At 43.0% G+C, this 19829-nt stretch overlaps 1 protein-coding gene across 6 annotated transcripts in view; it reads left to right on the top strand.

The window, feature by feature from the left end:
• IKZF2 (IKAROS family zinc finger 2) overlaps positions 1-19829 on the top strand; it is a 114757-nt gene that overhangs the window by 57484 nt on the left and 37444 nt on the right. For 3 of the 6 annotated variants that reach the window (XM_018071903.2, XM_018071897.2, XM_018071901.2), the window contains 2 exons: positions 2418-2684; positions 12480-12647. In XM_018071903.2, coding sequence (XP_017927392.1) covers positions 2418-2684; positions 12480-12647 — 435 coding nt within the window. The remainder of the gene's footprint in view (positions 1-2417; positions 2685-12479; positions 12648-19829) is intronic. The other 3 variants (XM_029959553.1, XM_029959552.1, XM_029959554.1) reach the window with 2 other exon arrangements.

Here is a 19829-nt window from a genome sequence, read left to right as displayed (position 1 = left end):
GAGACAGAAATCTATATACGTAAGAAGACACATAAGATCCAAGACTTTCTCTCTCTCCCGTGAGTACATATAAATATACACAACTGGTATGTGGGGTTTGGTTATTTTGTGCATTCCTGTGCCAGGAGAGTGTGCAAACTTGTGGCAGTGACCCGGGGTTTTGGGTGAGGAGCACAGGGCACTATTTCTGGCTCTGCTGTAGCTACTTGTGTGGCCGAGTGTATTAAGTCCTGCTCCTGAAGCCAGCAAACCATTTATCCGGGCTTCATTCTCAGACTTGCTGAATACCCCAAAAGGCTGCTATTATTGGAGAGAACTGCCATTCCTTAGCTCTCAAAGTGGGCTTTCCATAAATCAGCAGCACGGGCTTTCCATGGGGAGGTGGGTCTAGGACCTCAGCTTTCTCCCTGCCAGCCCACAGAGCTGCCCGAGCTCCTTCCCCTCTGCTCTTCCTCTCTTCTGCTCAGCTCTTCCACCAAAGGTGGTCAGGAGGCTGTTGCTGTGCCAGCCACCATACCTTGGGCTCGCCACCACCATGGGATGGCTTCCTGTCGCTTCTCCAGCTGCCATGGTGGGACAGGCCCCCTCATGCTCCCCATGGAAACAGGCTCCTCTTGACCTCTTTCTGCCCCTGGCCACCAAATGGGGCCAGGTCATGGTTGTTCTCTCAGTCTAGGCTGCTTTTTCCTTTTTTTTAAAACAATAAATGCATCTTTGTGGTGACAAAAATATTAATTATCTCCTATAAACGATGCACTCAAATATTTCGTTGTTGCAGACTGTTTGGATGGCGGTACCTGTGCTGACACAAGTCTGCTGTGATGTGATCCAGCAGTGTCCTTGCTGTGGATGGGCTTTGCCGTAATAGTGCTTTCATTCCTTAGCTCCCATTAGTGCCTTGATGAATAGTGGAAGATGTTTCAACAATTTTTTATGATTAAAAAGCAGCATCTTACCGTTGCTTGGTCTCTGGTGCCTTTACCCTGTTCATTATGCTTTGCCTGGGAGTAGCAACAGTGATTTAGAGTTGCAACATCAACATCAGTCTCTGAACCTTGTGTTTTCTGGGAAGGGGAAGAGAGAGGATGAGGGAGGAAGTCTAAGTAGTGGGGTTTTTTCTTCTGACATTTCCAGACTGGCTACTTGAAACTGTGATGCCTCACAGTGATTAGACACATTTATCATAACTCTGACATTGAGTTCCTGGACAAGAACCCCCTGACAACTTCTCTGGAGCACACCTGGACAGGGTTTAGAGACACCAGCCAGGCCCAGGGCACTCATTTGTGCTCCAGGTCCACTGCTGTCACTGGCACTCGTGCTAATGGCCTTAGTACAGAGGTCAAAGACTGCTTAGATATGAAGGCTGAATCACCTCCTTGTTAAACCCCTCAGCAGGATCAAGGCTTAGGGAAGCAAACACGTGGGCTTGCCTTCTGGCTGACACTGTGGATGGAGGCTGTGACTCTGAGATGGACCTTTTGGCAGGTTCGACCAACCGTTGAGGCATCAAAATGGGGGTGTCTGGTGATTAAAACACCCCTACACTGACACCCCTCTGTGAAAAAGCCTGGTATGTTCATTTCCTTTAAAGACTTGCTGATCCCACAAGCTCTTGGTGGTTAGAGGAGGTTTATCCTGTCACCTGAGGATCACAGAAATCAGCAGCAAGCCCGTCAATCTTACCAGGCAGATGTGAAAGATCTTCAGCTGCACACATTTCACTTGCAAATGTAAATAATCCAGCAGTGTAGGTCTCGCTGCAGCCCTGTTTGCCTTGGCAGTGTCCCATTGACGTGAATCAGAAGGTGGGAGCAAAAAGCACTGGAGGCTCATCCAGAGCCTGGTCTCCCCTCTGTCAGGGAACCTGTCCATGCAGGCAGGGTGATTTGGAGATTACTGGCACAACCCACAGGCCTGACTTTGCTGGGTCCCTGCATTTTGAACAATCCTGCCTTGTTTCCTCACCTTGTGCCTTTGGGAACCTGCCTCTTGGGGCACTGGGCAGGAGTGACCTGGAGGGAACAGCTGTGGCTATGTCCTTTGCTCCTGTGGCTTCGCTTCCTTGAGAGGAAGGGAACTCCTGTGTTTCAAGCTGAGAAGCAGGAGGTCAGTTCTTAAGCCTGCTGCATCTCTGCAACTTTTGGTAGGTCTCTGGATCACGCCATGCCTGAGTTTCTAAGCTGTAAAATAGGGATAGAAATGAGGAATTTTTTTAACAAAAATAAGGGCTTGAATAAATAAACAGCTGTAACTTGTGATGCTGTCACCACCACAAGGCTCTCATGTTGGTTTGAGCTTCAAGGCTTTCATTTAATACTGATAACAGTAAAAAAGTTTGGTATAATATTAGTGAAACTTAGAAAGTGTTTTTAATTTTAACGTGTTTTTAATTTTTATTTTTTTTTTAATTTCAGCAAATTCAGTAAAGCTAGAAATGCAAAGTGATGACGAATATGACAGGAAGCCCCTGAGTCACGAAGATGAGATCAGAGCTCACGATGAAGGAAGCAGCCTGGAAGAGCCCTTCATCGACAATAACGAGATGGTGGATAACAGAAAGATCCAGGAGCTCTCAAGCGAGGGAGGAATCCGGCTTCCCAATGGTAAACTGAAATGTGACGTCTGTGGCATGGTTTGCATTGGGCCCAATGTGCTAATGGTACATAAAAGGAGCCACACTGGTAAGCAGCTGAAAGAAAACCTGATGACTGCCTGTGGCGTCTGATGTTGATGTTACCTGACAACTCTTCTTCTTCCCTTTTCATTCTTGGGGTTCCAGGAGGCTGGGGGGTGGGAAATGGGCTTCATTGGTTTTGTTCTCTTCCTACTCCCCAAATTCTGGTGATGTTCTGTTTCTGGCAAGCATGGTGCTTCCTTGACTTTGATTTCCAGCCTTTTGTTCTTAAAAGCAGCACTAAAGTCTGGAAATTGCTTTTCTTATCGTTCTTGACCGGGGGCAAGATGGTGAGAGTCGTTCTGTGGCATGGAAGGGGTGTGTGTGTGTGCATGTGTGTGTGCATGTGCAAGACTTTTGAGCCTTTAAGGTGAGTCTTAGATGGCCTTCCCTTGGAGGTGCTCACGGGTGGTCAAGGCCAACAGCTTCCTGGGGATCTCCCACCTCCTTTGCAAGTGGCTGGGCCTGGGATTAGCAAAGCCCAGGGGGGGCACTCATTACTCACCTGTCCTGTTGCCAGGGTGGACTTGCTGCTCATTGTGTGACAGCTCCATCAGGGAAACCTCACCTGAACCCCTCCAGGGCTCTCCCACACCAGCCAGATACCATTCTGGGGGCAGCTTTCAACAGTTGCTCTCTCCCAGCATTTGTATTTTTATTACCATTAATATTACTACTGTTTGGAGACCAAAACAGCTGACCAGGCTTGGGGGTATGAGTTCAAGAGGTGGATGGAACCTTTGCAATGTGCTGATTGAGTGGTCTTTATGGCTTGAAAGATGAAGCCTTGAGCTTCAGGGAATTTTTGGGAGTTATGGCTAATATGATAAAATGGGATGCCAAAGAGGCTTGTAGTCTCTCCCCTCTGCTGAGGAGTGACCTCAGGTGGGAATGACAGTCACCTCCAACAGAAGTACAGGTGGTGCCAGAAGACAATGCTCTCTGATAGTGCCTTGGATTCAAAAAAGCACTTAAGCTTGTGCTTAACTTTTATGAGATTTAAGCACATGTAAGTCACCTGAACTGCTTCAATATAAGCTTAACTTAAGATACACACTTAAATCTTATTAAGTTTAAGCACAGGTTTTTGTGGTGGAGCCTCAGTGGGTGTTTGTTCTTCATATTCTTTGGACAAACTGAAAGATGCTTTGCTTTTTATCTTTGTCTACTATTATTTAATGGGGTCAGAGACTCACACTGACTGAGACATCTGCAGAGATATAAAAAGTGGGGGGTTAAGGTAGAGAAAGAAAAGACTTTGAGTAATTCCTTTGTAAACCTGGTAGATTGCAGTCAAGGCTGCTCTTGATGTGCAAGAAATCAATAGAATTTCTGTACAGAGAATTAATAAATATATATTATACAGTTAATGCCCTGTATATAAGTTGTATTGATAATAGCTTAACATAAGTGCATAATGCAAAGCATGGCGATATCATTTATGATGCAGTCCTGATTTTAGACAGGAGTCACGAGAGGGGAAAAGCATTAGCCAGAGAACCAAAACCTTGACTAACAATTTGACATGCTATTGCTAGGAAATGGAAAGGGAAACGAGAATGTAACAGGCTGAGTCCCCAGCTTTCAACCTCCCAAAAAGTTTTCGTTGGCGCTTGCACATATCGGAGCGTATGTATTGTAGGTGCATCAGAGTCCACGTATTTGAACTGCAGCAGCTAAACTAGCCCTGCCAAATTTAGATTTAGGTACCTAATTAAATGGTCTGCATTTTTTGAAATACTGAATAGCTAGTGACAAGCTGCCCTTTTCATGGTAAAGAAGACATGTAAATTCCAAGTGAATGGAACAAAATCTCATCTGCGTGAGGGCGAGGCGGCCGTATGGGGGTGCACGGGCAGGAATTGCATAACTGGTAGCTTTTTCCTTGGGGCTACTGCTGGTTCCTTGTAGAGCTCTGCCTCTTTTCCCATCAGAATGGGATGTACTGTTCTATACAGATGATTTCAAGCATATAGGAATGGCATTTCTTTTAATGTGCAGCTCAGTGCTCTGCTCTCAGCAAACCAGTTGGCAAATTTTGCAGGGGATTTTTTTTCCCCTCCACTTTGTTTGTTTTTTAATGCGTACTGCTGCTTCACTGTCCACAACAGAGGGAGAAGTTTTCTTGGATTTCCACATCCTTGATTTTAAGGAGTATTTTTAACACACTGGTATATATCTTTTAAAGTGCAGTATTTTAAAATATATTGCCACTTCCTCGGCAGCTGGGCTGGCCCTGGCTCTGGAATGAGCCCTGACCTGTGGGAAGGCTGGTTTTGCAGCCCAAGGGAGAACGGTGGAGGGAAGGGAGGTTGTCCCCAGTGAGTGGAAACGGATGACATTCTTCATCAGCTAATGCAACTGGCATGTGCATCCTTGCCTCTCAAAGCCAAGTTAAGTATGTTTTGGGAGCCGAGTCCTGCCTTACTCTCCTCTTTATTTGCACACAATCAAAGCATGGTCTGGCCAGTTGTTTGCATTGGCAAAAACTGAAGTCCTTTTCCCTTCCCCGAAAACCTGTCAGCATTCTATGTAAATCACCCAAAATCCTGTGGTCCATAGCGGAGGCTGTAATTTGTGTGTGTGCTGGGACGAGTGTGGCTTTCCTTGCACCAGGGATCCAGGCTTGGCAAGAAGCTGTGCCATATGGCTCTGGCTGCACTGTGCACATAAAGGGACACACTTTCCTCTAGCCAATGCTCATCTGTTCTTGAAGAGCAGTTGTCTTCCCTGCCACATTATGGTGGTTCAGTCAAACAGACATAGGGGTGGGGAAAATAATCTGTGCCGTGGATGAGACCAGAGTAGAAGAGCTCAGTGTCCCACCTCTGACTGTCATGTGCTGTTGCCCCTTCCTGTGATATAGACCCAGCTGGGAATTTCCCATTTATCCTGCCTCGTGCACGTGGTGCAAGCGATGCTCCGGTGCACGGCACTTCTGTCATGAAGCCCATGGCACTGCTCATCTGCTTCTGCCAAACACAACATTTCTCTGAAAAACTGATAAGAGAGGTGAAGAGTTTTTATTATCTTCATGGGCATCAGGAGAACACCTCTCTGTTTATCTGTCATTACTGACAGACAATAAATAAAATGCTCAGTGTGGGAATTAAGCATTATGCACTCCCTGTGTTAGTGAGCAGGGTAACCCCCTGCCTCATGTACCATGTCCTTGTATCAGACAAATAGCACGTGTCAGGTTTGGTTTATTTTCCTCCTTTCCCATGCTATGTTCTTTTGGTCCAAATTTCATATTCCACAGCACATTCCCCAAGTTGCAGCATCTTTAGCAGAGTTTTATGTTACAGGAGGTGGCTGGTCACATAATGTTGCCACTGGATACTCCAAGGGTTTTTGCTTAGGGATGTAGATGGAAAGGCAGAAGAAGATAAGGTCAATAATCCTAATTTTCTGAGGTAACAAAAAGGAATTTTAGTGATTTCTCACATTTTTATGCTGTCTGCTAGTGGGCCAGAATTGGAATTTCCTTGCTCCTCATTTTTGGTAAAGCAGAAACCATTTGCTGGTACAGCTATGCTGCTGCCTCTGTGATCTGCAAGGTCCACACAGTGTTCTCCCCTGCGCTGTGAATTTTGATCTTTCTTTATACTTCTTTTTCTCCACTGTAGTATTCAGTCCTTTATCTAATCCACTGCTGGATTTTGAAATACTTTTTATTTTTAAGGCAGGGCTGGGATCACAGAATCACAGTAAGGTTTGGGTTGGAAGGACATTAAGCTCATCTCGTTCCAACCCCCTGCCATGGGCAGGGACACCTTCCGCTATCCCAGGTTACTCCAAGCCCCATCCAACCTGGCCTTGAACATTTCCAGGGATGAGACATAGACAACTTCTCATCCTCATTGTTTTAAAAACACGCAGAAGTGAAACATTTCCTCTGTGTGGATGCAGCGGGTAAGCGGCAGAGTGAAGCTGGGTCCCTGGATACCTGGCAGGGCACAGAGCCAGCAGGGACGTCAGCCTTACCCCACCCTCACCTTGGGCTGCTGGTAGGTTATTTTTAGGCTTTTTTGGGGGGTGCTAGCTGCAGGAGGGTCTGAAATCTTTGCTTGGACTCAACATGCACTTTTAGTGCCTAAGTCAGCTAAATGAGTTACATTATGTGCCCGTGAGGGAAATCTTCAAGTTCTGTCGTAGTGTCCGCAGTGTTATAACTGAACATATGCAACCCTGGAAGTCTGAATGCAATTTGTTTTTTCATGCAGAGTTCAAGTTTGTGGGACACAATTAATAAATGAGGAAAAACCCAGCTGTGTTGTTCCGTAGTACAGACTTGTATGCCTAAAGCAGCTAACCAGGAACAAATTTAAACAAATGGCCATATTAACACATTGCAGTGAACTCCATTGGTCTACCTCTCTTATTTTGTTCACAGAAAGGTTATATTTGGTTTAATTTCTAATTTGTCACCTCGTGCAGGCTTCCTGTCTGTAGCAATGTGAATCGATTTGGCACTGAATCAAAAATCGTAGGGCTGAATTTCTGAAAGTCATATTTTCTGCTTAGGTTTTGAAATCTAACCTTTTGAAAAGCCTCATTTTCTACTTAAGCATAGGGAAGGGGAGCTGAAATTTTTGAAATCGCTCTCTGCAGAAGACCCTCTTTGCTTGCAGTACTCAGTAACTAAACTCTTCTGATATTTTTGCCAGTTCACTTAAAAGATTTTTCTGCTGTAAGAATGTGGTCATAAATTTGCACAGAGGACACTTGGAAATCACCCAGGATTTCCCAGGAATTTTTCATGAGAGATTTTGTCACTACTTTTTTATAATAAATTGCCCTATCTGGCAGCAGGTTTTTCCCAACAAAAAAACCCTACTAAAATCACTGATTTAAAGTGATGTGCAGCCTGTTAAGTGAATCAGGTAGAACAGTGAGTGGTCCCTGGAATAACAAATACAGGACAGGAATGGAGCAAAGTCCGCTGCTCTGTGTCTCACTTGGGTAAAGGCAGGTTGGAACTCGCTGCTGTCAGTGTGTTGGGAGCACAGGTGATATTTCATTTGTGCTCCTGGGACAGAGCAGAATCAGAGCAGTTGCAGCACCTGATGGATCAGGAGAAATGTTTCGCTTTAACTGAAATATTAACAAAAAGCATGCTACAGAAAGGTGAAAATCAATATTATTAGTAAGAGCAAATGCTTTCTGATGGCAGCACGGGCACTGTAATTTTACATTAAGAGACTGGAAAGAGAAAATCCTGCTTGAGAAGTACCTAAGCTACACTTTGCATATCAAAAGTATGTGCCGCACAAAAAAGACTGAGATCTCAGATATACATTTAGCCAGGACAGATACTGAAGTCCCACTGGACCTGGTTTTTATGTAGGACTGCTGCTTTAAGAATAACTAGGCCTTGATGATAATGAGAACTAGTGCAGTAATTCGTGAGTCTCTCCGTTTAATTTCAAAGGGACAAAAGTTACCAGTCAAGGGTTATGAAAATCTAAGTCTCCTTGGTTGCCAGGTCTATGGGCTCTGTGTCCTCAGTCAAATTTCTGTTTTGATACAGAAAACATTGCTGCTTTGCACCGAAAATATCAGTGTTTTGCACTGGTCTGAGATTCGAAGAAGGGTAACTCATACCGAAACTTCTGCGCAGCACTTCCGCGCCGAGGCGGGAAAGGAGTTATTGTGCAGGGAAGCTTCCAATTAAGCAGAAAAAGGAGTTGGTTTGCTTTTTGAAATAACATTTGACATATGTGAAATCAATTAGTAGGAATTTAACAGTTCATTTGCCTGGTTTCAGGTCTTATCAGTCTCGTAGCTTGTGCTGTGGAGTCTCCCACCAGATGCCATATATTTAAGATACTATGAAAGGCCCACGTCTTGCTTGCCCTGACTTCATGGGTCCAATTCACCTTTCATCTCACAATTTGTTTACACAACAGCAAGTTAACCTATGTACTTTAGATACTGGTGTAGCTCAAGAGTAGTAATATTTCATTAATATTATTCATTATTATTTTTCCTGGAGGAGACAATGAACTGTGAGGTTTCAGGAATGTTTTACTTAATTTAGAAGTAAATATTTGAAATCACAGCTTTTAATTAATATTTTGTTTAACTGTAAAATTATAAAACCCCATGGATGTATTTATTTATTAATGTAAATATTCCCTGGCACAAACTCCTCTTGCAAAGCCTTTAGGAAAGGTAATACTTGGCAGCTCTGGTTTACCTTGCCTAGCCCATTCCTGAAGTAACTTTAGATAATTAAATTCCCTGTGTTGGAGAGCAAGGCTTTTAAGGCATTCCTGGTTTTGTCCGGCTTTAGATTCTAAATCTGCAGTTGAAAAGAAATATCTTTTTTGTTTGGTTAACTGTTCCTCCCCCTCTCGCCACCCTGAAAGTCTTTTTTCCTGCCCCCCCTCTCTCTTTTTTTTCTTTTTTTTTTTTTAATCACTAAGGTTGGAGGCTTTTCTGCCCTGGTTTAGCTCAATAATAGAGAAATGTTTAATACTTAAAGTAGGCTAAAAATATTTTGCTGTTATGTTGCACTCACACTGTTTCTAGTGCTGCAAAGCAAAAAACTCGCTTAGTCACCTTTCAGTGGAGTTCTTATTTTAATAAATCCGTGTAAGTACATAGAGTCAAGCAGTAAATACATAGCTATAAATGGTGGGAAATGCACTGTGCTTATAGTCGTCCTTACCCTCTTGTAGTCGTGTGTGCCACCTTTAATAGGTCTATATTTTCTAGTGTGTCCCTGCTACCATCACCCTCAAAGACAGAAAAGCATTTTAAAAGCGGTCGGGGACTGTCACATAGAGAAAAAATGTGCTTAGAGACTTTTTGTGAGTGGATGTTTAATTTGAAGTATGACTGATTTTAGCTTATAAAACCCTTTAGTTTTCACAGAAGAGTAAGGGAGGTGAGTAAGGACATCAGGGCTGTTATTTTGTAACTAGGAAGTAATAATACTGAAGAACAGCTTACAAAGTTACCAGGAAAAGGCAGCAGGAGAAATAATTGGAAGGCAGTCTTCTCAAGGCATTGAAGTGATAAAGAAGGCTTGTTTGTTAGTGTCTGGAGTGGGCATCAGACAGCACAGTTCTTGGAAAACCAACAAAATCTTCTTGCTATTCAGTCTTTGCTTCTCTTTGTGCACTCTTCTATTGGATAATGGCCTCTCAGATTAGCTGTGCTAAATGTAAAAGCTGCTAATCAATAGCACGAAGGTGTGACCAAAATTGCATCCCACAAGCCTACAGCTTCAACAAGGAGCTGGAATCGAATGATTGGACAAAAGTGTAACAAACAGATCAAAGCAGCTATTTACCCGGAATGAAGCCAGTAGGAAAAATGAATTCATGCTGGCTTTAAATAGATACAAAGGTTATTTAAGGTAAAATGTGCTGTTGGAGTCTCTTGTGAGAGAGGAGCAGACTATGGGTGATTTTGTGGTGAGTGTTTTCATGTCATCTTGGCCACTGAACTGTGTTGCAGTGACTATTGAATTCCAGACCGAAGGCTTTCAACATCTCTCGAGCAGCCAGTTTATTGAGGAGTAATACGCGCTCATATGGGGCCTCCAAAATGTCAGAGAGAGGTGGGTGATGTAGCGGGTAAAACACAGTAACTGCATAGTTTTACATACAGCAGGAGTAAAAGACTTCAGACTTGATAAGAAACGTGCTACCTTCTTTCATGTTGTCATCCTGAAACTAAAGCTATCATTCCAGAATACTCAGAAACGTGTCAAAGGAAAGGGCTTTGCCTATTTTCTCAGACAGCGAAAGCAAAACAGAAAAGAAGAAAAAACCCATGTATTTTTCTACTGCTGTCTCTTTACATATCTCTGTTATGGACATTCTGAAGTGATATAAAAGAAGATAATGGCTAATCAGATCCTTTAAGTATAGTGTGGGAGTTTGAAAGGGAAACCACAAACTCTTTATCAATTCTAATGAGTTTGTGTTCAGTGTATTGGAAGAGGAGCTTTATACCGTGATTTTTTTTTTATCATTACTCTGTAATGTTCTTGATGAGATTGTAGGAACCTTGGTATCTTCTTGAGTGCTTCTTCAGTAGTCTCAGATATGATTTCCAGCTCCCACATGTGAAGTCAAGTTGCAGAGGTATGGCACATATGTGTCACACCTACCTTCTGCTGCCCACTTGGCAGTGATTTAAACCACTGAGGCAAGAATTGCTTGTGGACATCTGTAAAAGCACTTTTCCTTCCTCTCTTTCCATTTGAATCTCCAGACATATTTTGGACTTCACATTAGACACAAGAACTGCTTTGATGAAAGCATTTTGTCCAGCAAGGGAGTAATCATTTTAAAGCAATAGAGAAAGGCTTTGAAGAGATGTGAAAGATCACAGAATGTGTTTGTTTTTCACAAGATCTGTGCTTCAGGCCATTGAATTCAACCTCAGAAGTCCCACCAGGATTCGACCAAGGCTCTGTAATAGGTGATGCACTGAAAAAGTGGACAAGGTTACTTACATCTGAAATCTGATGTTCAAGACCTTGTTGAAATGGGACCCTGCTTGGTGTAAACATGCTTTAAATGGAAGAGAATAGATTTAAATTAGATATGAGGAAACAATCCTTCCCTGTGATGGTGGTGAGCCCCTGGCACAGGTTGCTCAGAGAAGCTACAGCTGCCCCATCCCTGGAAGTGTCCCAGACCAGCTTGGATGGGGCTCAGAGCAACCTGGTCTGGAGGAGGGTGTTCCTGCCCATGGCAGGGGGTTGGAACGAGATGATCTTTGAGGTCTTTTCCAACCCAAACCATTCAGTGATTCTGTGTTCTAAAGCCCAGCTGCAGTAAAGCACTTGGGCAAGTGGCAGCACAAGTATATGCTTGTATTCAATTGATTTGCTCAACAGGACATAAACAGATGATTAGAGCTGCCCAAGAATGCTGGAACAGTCTGAGTGTCCTCAACAAATGTTGACATAGAGTACGATTTTAATAATATTTCACAAAACCTGTGTGAGTTTGTCAGGGGTTTTCCTCTAAAAAATAATTACCAAAAAAAAAAAAGTGGTTTTTGTCTGCCCAATCCCCACTGTCTAGAGCAAACATGAAGATTTAACATAAAAATAAGCTTTGGATGTGTGTGTGTGCGCATGTGTAAACACATGGGGTGAAGGGAGAGGGCAAGGTCTAGAGTTTCTGTTATTTTTTCATCAACTGAGTCTTTTTAATTTGTTTTATGTAGAGTGCAAACTTGCTTGTTTCACAGTTTAATGGTGAAAGATTTTTCTCAATGTTTGCTTCTGCCCAAAGCTTGAGGGCCTGATCCTCACTTGTATCGATTCCCTTCGTGCCACTCTAGCAGTGCAAAACAGCCTTTAGAAAGGACTTTCAATTAAAGTATAATGCAAGCAAGAGCTTTGTTTTGAAGCAAAGACCTTAACACCTTCGCTAAGGTCCAATTGTTATGATCAGTTCCAAATACTCATATGGATTGGACCTATACTGAAAATAAGTGCAAACCCATAGAGATAAATACTACAAAATCTCAATTACGGATCTAAATTTTCAGCAGAGCTCATCTTTTATAAAGGATAGAACCTCTGAGGTGAGGAACTTTCAAGAAAATCAGCCTGCACTGATCACCTCAAGTAAAGATCTTCAGATCCCTATTGGAGGTTTTGCCCATTGTGCAAAAGAAATGGCCTCTGACTGTAGCAAGTGCCGTGTGATGGTGGCAGTGGGGACTGTACCCATGTAAGAAGGCACTACTACAAAGAGCAGGATAATGGCCTCTGTGCATCCTCTGATGTGTCTTGACAGCTCTCTCCCTTCCCCTTCCCTTCCAGGTGAACGCCCCTTCCACTGTAACCAATGTGGAGCTTCTTTTACCCAGAAGGGGAACCTGCTGAGGCACATCAAGTTGCACTCTGGGGAGAAACCGTTCAAATGTCCCTTCTGCAGCTACGCCTGCCGGCGGAGGGACGCCCTCACAGGACACCTCAGGACGCACTCTGGTGAGCCCACCTTGGCTTCTCTTCCCAATTCTTCCTTCCTTTGTCACTACCGTCCCAGTGAAGCAGGTAGTGAAAATAACCGTGTGTTCCTGGTGGCTCTGGGTCTGTACCATCCTCCTCAGATAGTGCAGCTCTCCACTTTGGGAAAGCCTTGATGTGAATCAGAAAAGTTGTGGTTCAGCCACACCTCTCCTTTTGTGTAACTGAGCTCCTCTGCTGATGCTATCACATTTCCCTCTGAATGTCTCCTTGGGTGTATCCAGGCTCCGCTGGCAGATTGTTTTGACCCTCTAGGCCCCAAAGTGGCTGTGAAATTCCAAGGATCAGAAAGGATAACTGTGGGCTCTTGGAAGCCTGCTTTGCAGTTCATACCCATTTCTTCATCTAATAAATGCCATATGCTGGTGGAGGTCAAACTTGTTCATCTTTCAAAAATGTCTGAACTGCATTTTTGACTCAGTTACTTCTTGCTGTAGAGTCCAAATTCGTGGCAGCCGCAGCAGCCACCCTAGAGCAGAAGGTGGTCGAGAGAGATTCGATTTCTCTTGCCTCGTTCGGTGATAGTATCTTGTCTCTATCAAGTCTACTTGATACAGTTGCTTGATATGTTGCAGAGAAATATGCACCACATAACTGCACTCTGGTAGTCACGTTGGAGCTCCCGTGATCAGGATCAGATGTGGTTTTAGTCCCTGTGCACCAAGGGGCTGCAGTCTGCCCACTTACTCATCTGTGTAGGACTCCTGAGTAAGATCTTAACTTGCAGCGCTTTTTATCTCCTAGAATGTTCAACTCGTGTGTTCAGGCCATTTATAAGGGGCTGTGTTTTTCATTGTAGAATGAGAAGAGATAATTGAACTGGTTACAAGTGGCAGCATTACAGATGAACTTCTTTGAGTTGTTAGCGAATGTGTGACTGCTGAAACAGAGTGGCTGAAGTGTGGCTGCAGGAGGAAATCCTGCATGAGCTTCCTGACTCCTCCTGTGTATTTCTCCTGCAGGGTCAACCTCACTTCATTAGAAGTTTCTGTTTTATGAGCATTAAGTTGGACTTAAGATACAGAGTTGCCTTGGCATTTCCAAGAATAGGAAAGGATAAGCTAGTAAGCTTCTCCAGGTAAACTGGGGAGTATGCAGGAGGCTGTATTGGTGGAAAGTGCTTACAGAAAGCATGAGCATCCAAGGGAGTGCAGGTGTGGGAGAGAATTGCTTCAGTTGTCAGCTGAGAGGATTTGATCTGGAAGTCAGAAGGGAAAATGTCTGTGGAAGTGTGAGGCGCAATTTTCACGCATCTGACCATAATTGTAGTTTCAACTTGAAATTTAATAAAAACCAAAGCACGATAAAAATGTTCACAATGAAAATTAAAATGGAGTTGTGACAAGAAGTATCCCACATTACAAAAAGCAAACATTGCAGTTGAAGATTTTTTTCATCATATGAATATGGGTTTTGTTACCTAGATAGTGCCACTAATAGACATTGTTCTTCCTGTATGAAAAGCACATGGCTGATGGCTCTACTTTTTTGCGTGAGGATGAAATGTAGAGGTGTGGGATTTTCCGAAGGCACCTAAGCTGCTTAGCACTTGAGTTCCGCTGGAGCTCCTTCCCTAAGTGACTTAGCTCGCTGACTTAGCTGTGTTCAGCACTGCTCAGTTTGTGATTTTATGCTTTGTTTTCCGTGGAGAAAGTGTCACCCCCTAAGCACTTAGCTACAGCAGCTTTCAGCAGAAGGCCAGCCGGAACAGACAAGTGTTCCCAAAATACTCTCCAAGAGTATTGCTCACAGATGAAGAGTTAAAACTTGGATTATTACCCTAAAACCTAAATTCTACATGGAAGTGAAATGCCACTCTGGATGTGAGCATGGTGCCTTTCTGTCCCTGCCATGCAGACAAGCTGAGTTGGCTTATGCACACCTATGTGAGCCTGGATCATGGAAAAGATGGGTAGGTGTTCCCTAGAGACTTAAAACAGTTTCATATCAGTATACTATAAGAGCACTCTCTGCTTTAATAAAGCACACATCAAGGTCTGTAAGTAGACCTGGAAGGTACAGCAGATCTAGTAACTGCATCCAAGGTCTTTTCCAACCCAAATAATTCTATGATTCTGTCAATGTTTACATCTTCTGCTACTTCTGATCAGAAAAGGAGATATTAGATAAAGTATAGAATGAAGAGGTTAAAAACTGTTTTAAATATAAGACTTCAATCAGATCTCATTCCTAATGTCTAAATTGAGGTGTCTGAATATATTTTTATATTTGTAAGAGGAGAGCTGATCCTCAGCTGATATAGGCTGGAATTATATCCTCCAAGCAGGAAAGTACTTCTGTTTTGCACCAGTTGAGAATCTGGCACGTATCATCATAAATGCAAGACCAATTTCTTTTTTGTTATGTTGTACGTATGTCCTTTTCCTCTTTAAATAGGAGAGTGCTCTTAATAAAAAAAAATAAAACAACTCCCTGAAAAACCAAACAAAAACCTCACCAAAGCAAAACTCTTTTCTCCTTCCCAAGAAGGTCTTAAACTACTGTGGAAGGCAAATTGTGCAAGAAAGGAACTGAAGAATTTTGTTAGATCCTCTTTTTTTCTCTCAGCTAGTTTGATTTGTGGATTTTAGAACATTTTGTGTCACCACTCAAGTCAGTGGCACCCTCTCACTACTGCCAGTGTAGTCAGTTTTTCCTCTTCTTAATGCAGAGTTTTCATATAGTACAACAGGAAAGGTGAAAAAATAAGGAAATGTAATTGCAAACAGAAATTAGCAGAAGCATCTCTGAGATATCTCAAATAGCTGATACTACCCATTAGCTTTAAAAAAAAAGATAGCTTTTTTTGTTGTTGCTTTGGGTGAATGTTTTGTTCATGCTTTTTAATATTAATTCCTATTTATTTGAAAATGTTTCTAAGCATCACAATCTATATTTTGCCTCCCCTTCTCGTGCAGAATAATATCTTACTGAGTAAGTGTTCCCAGGATGAGTGGTTAACAAAATAATGCTCTGCATCTGTAATGCTGCTGCTGTTTAACCCTAAATAATTAAGGACTTATCTTGCAGTGATTTACTCCTGCAATTATTTACCTTTTACAGACATATGGAGTTCTGATGAACTTTGTGTCTGTATTTTCCTCCCACATGCAGCTGCTTTGATTTCAGGAGTATAATGATGCCTTCAGGACATAGTAGGATAATGCCTGGGGAGAGATTCATGCTCAGAATTACACTAAGAGTGAGCATGAACCTCAAGGTACTTACAGGACTTTCAGATGTTGTTTTCAGAATTAACTCCATAGTTCCACAACACAGATAACAGAGGAGAGGTGCCTGAGAGAGCTTCCAGGACAGGAATGTAAGGACAGGCTGTGGAGAGCTGGGGCAGAAGTTGGTAGTCCCCTCCCACAGGATGCACTGGAAAATCCAGCGGGGATTGGCTTCACCTTGCCTGGCTTTTGCTGTTTTTAAAGTAGAAAACATCCAGACAAATCCAATGTGCTGATGGCAGTCACAGAGTACCTGCTGTCTCACCCTGAGATGTGCCTGTCTTCTCCATCCTCGCTGGAATTACACAAGACAAAGGCAGATACAAACTAGATGAGACAAATTCTGCTTTAGGCAATTAATGAGCATACCTCAGAAGTTTTGAGGGAGACAGTTGATCTGACAGGTCAGTCTGATGGTTAAAGCACCCACATAGACCTCCATACTTTGAGAGATATGAACTCCAGCCTGATGCTGTTTTACCCCCAAAAACCAGGCATCCTCAAATGGGCACATAAAATTAGCAGTGAGGTTTTGACATGGATTTCTCTTGTGTCTAAAGCAAAGCCAAGTCAGCTCTCCCCCCATAATGCTGTTGTAAACATGAACAAGGCTTTGACAGTACTTGAAAAAGTCAAGGCTGCAGTAATGAGCAAATCTGGAAGAGCGCAGAGCAAATATGAGTGCAGTAGTTTTCAGACAGGGCTTGGGCAGTAAGTGGTAAATGAAGGATGGGGTCACTTGGTAAGGGGAAAAAACCTCCACAGAATAGGTTTTGATTAAGCAAGAACTATCCATCCATTGCACTAAGCAAGGATGGTCCTGTGGGCAAATCGTTTTGTCATTAAAAGACAGTCTTGTCATGTGTACACACAAAATGGCCACATGAACCTTAAATCTGGAATTTCCTGGTTTTCCTTTATGACCTTGGTAGCTTCAGTCATGTTTCATTACTGTGGGAGTATGTAAGTGTTATTCATATATAAAAGCAGTTTTACTGTTTATTTCTTTCTAAAAAAATGGGTAACCAGATCATTATTTTTTCCTGTCACAGAAGCTTTTCCTCACAATACATTTTAAAATTTGCTTTCAAGCTACTTCTTTCCTGCCTAGAAAATGCTTTTTTCTACCCCCTTTTTTCCCTCCCCTCTTCATCCTGCATTGCTGCTGCACAGTTGTTTGCTGCTGCCCAGTTCTTCAACAGCACTGAGCTGTAGTACCACTTTATTGGCAAAAGAAAAGCAGAAAGCATTTGTTTTGAAAAGAAAAGCTCAGGCAAAAACTCCCAAAAGCACAATCTTAGCAAACTATGTACAGCGTGCAAGATAAAAGGCATGTCTAATTAGAAAGGAGAATGCCCTGTTCATGGAAACTCTTTCCATGTTTCTTGATTTGCAAGTCCATCTTTCTTATCTCTTCTTGTCCATAAGGACTTTCCTCCCAGCCCTTCCTGGGTGGCAATGAGCCATTCGAGGTGTCCCACACACCTGCAGTTGTATGGCAGAACAGGAGAGAGGTGTCTGTGTGTGCAGATGTTCTCAGAGCTAGAAGGAACCTGTTTCCTAACCCTGATGACATGCCTGCCTCAATACATGTTTGGGAGAGTCATCCCACCTGTGAGTGGCTCAGCCTGGCTGAAAAATTGGATGAACAAGTGTCAGAATACACAATGCTGTGTGTGAATTCCTGGCTGTAAAAAAACAGTGAGAGTTACTGAAACAGTGGCAAGGATGGTTATTAAGAATAATGAAGAGTCAATGTTTTAAACTGCTTTTTTTTTTATCTTGAGGAGACTTTTACCATTACTAACATCTCCACTCTCAAAAGGCCCAGTATCTACTCTGTAAGAATGTCATAATTAGAAGAATCTTGGGACCTGAAATTCTCATTGCACTCTGAACTGGACTGACTGAAATACATTGTGAATGGGGGAAAAAAAATTTGAAAAGTGAACACAGGTGAGGGGGTATTTTGCATACAAATCCCATCTCTCCAAATGGGTTAGCAAACAGCATCTTCCCTGGGTTGTGATGAGCCAGCAGGTATTTATTCTGTTGATCTGATACTTAGAGTTCTATTTAATCAGGGAGAGCTGCTCTTCCTCTCAGGTTTTCTTGTGATGTTAAACTCGGTGGAATTAACCTCGTCACAAAATCATTTTGGGTTTTTCTTATCATTCTCTGGGTTCCAAACTGTTATTAGCATATGCACAGTACTGCAGCAGCTCTGCTTTCTTATTAATGCTTCCAGTACCCAGAGACCTTCACTCTGTGCTGTAGAGTGTCTAAAATCTCTGCTATTCTGCTTCCCATTTATTTGTGTGTGAATTTTTACAAGGTAAGCTCCAAATGTGTACCAGGGTAGGAGTTTGTTATGCCAGGTCTTTATGCCCTGGGGATCCTTGTTTAAAATTTAATGCTCTGTAGAGACAACTTGTATCCCATGCTTCTGCTTAAGCCCTATCTGAACTTGATCCCTTAATTAGGGGGGTCCTCTTCACCACCAGAGCACTACTGTGATAAATATTGGTATCAAGTATATGAAAAGATTGTCTTTTATGGGCTCAGAATTATCTCAGTGTAGAAGCTTGGCCATGCTAAACCTTTTCTACAGAGCATAATTACCACTGAGAAATCTTAAATCAAAGAAATTTTTTGTTTAAAAATGCTGTGTGATCGTGATCATCCCAGCAAAAGTGCATTTGGGCTTTGTTTTTGGAGGAACTTGTGGAAAAATACTGTTCTACCCAAAGACAGGAAGCGTTCTCTTTTTGCTTCTCGGCCTTTTGAAAGTCTTGAAATTCCATAAAGATTCCCTCTTATCTGCAGTGGTTATGGATCAGGCTTTGACTGTTCAGCCCAGGAGATCTGTTTCTGGCAGATAAAAGGGAGAAGCAGGAGAAGTGGTCCTGGCAAGCAAAGGTAGATGGGCTCTGTATCAACCTGGTGAACACCTCCCTCTCTTAGGACTGGGTATCAGCTTTTTTCTTTTCCCACCCCTCCTCCCTCTGGGATGTGTGATTAAGATAAGGGGAACAGATGCCCTGCAGCTCCCTGTTTCTTGTGGTGCCTCCCTGTGAGCAGGAGGTGACCTGTTCCTTTAGTACCTGAGGGCTGCCTATAAATGGGCTGGTTAAGGAAAGACTCACTCTCCTGGAGATGAGACACCAGCACCATGGGAGCATTCTCATTCTAAATATCAGTTCACAACAAGATTAGTAGGTGTAAGATTTGTCTTGGTGTCTGTGGGACAGATCCTGCTGTCTCTCAGTGGACCATGGCCTTGCTGTGTCTCTGCCAGGTCTACCAGCAAGTCCTCTGTTCTTCAGCAGAGAGAAGGGCAGAGCAGGTCTGGAGGGAGGTTTCATTGTCTCCTTCTTTTCCTGATCCAAGTTTCCTCTCCTTAATGAGACGGGGGGCCAGAACTGGTATTTGGTGTCAGTTTAAGTCTCTGGACCCTTGGCAAGGGAGAGTTTTCTCTTAAAGCAGGAGATCCTGCACCCTGAAATGGAGAACAGTGCTAATACTCCACCACTGCAGCTTCACCATGAGGGGGGAGATTTCCCAGGGCAGATTTCAGTTCTGCAGTGCAAAAAGGTGGAGACAGGGTGTCCTTTTCCCCTTTCTCTCTCACTTCATCCAGAGGTCAGACAGCACTGCAGTACATGGAGATAACAAGGTCCTTCTTTAGACAAGCATCATCATGGTGTAGGATTCACACGGGGTCATCCCTTGTTAATTTTGACCAGTTCCTTTCTTCCTTATGGAATTCCTGTGTCAAGATGAAAGTGTGTGTGTTTGGGATGGAACTGCTTACATCAGTTTTCTTCCTGTCTTCTGTCTCTCCTCCACATTAGCAATTCACATCCCAGTGTCATCAGTCAGATTGTGTCCCTCTTTGTGTCCCTCGGGC

This window comes from Manacus vitellinus, unplaced genomic scaffold, assembly GCF_001715985.3.
Source record: "Manacus vitellinus isolate BGI_N305 unplaced genomic scaffold, ASM171598v3 scaffold_20_pilon, whole genome shotgun sequence".
Taxonomy (NCBI): Eukaryota; Metazoa; Chordata; class Aves; order Passeriformes; family Pipridae; genus Manacus; species Manacus vitellinus.
The sequence above is the reverse complement of the archived record's forward strand: the minus strand, read 5'-3'. Positions and strand labels throughout refer to the sequence as shown.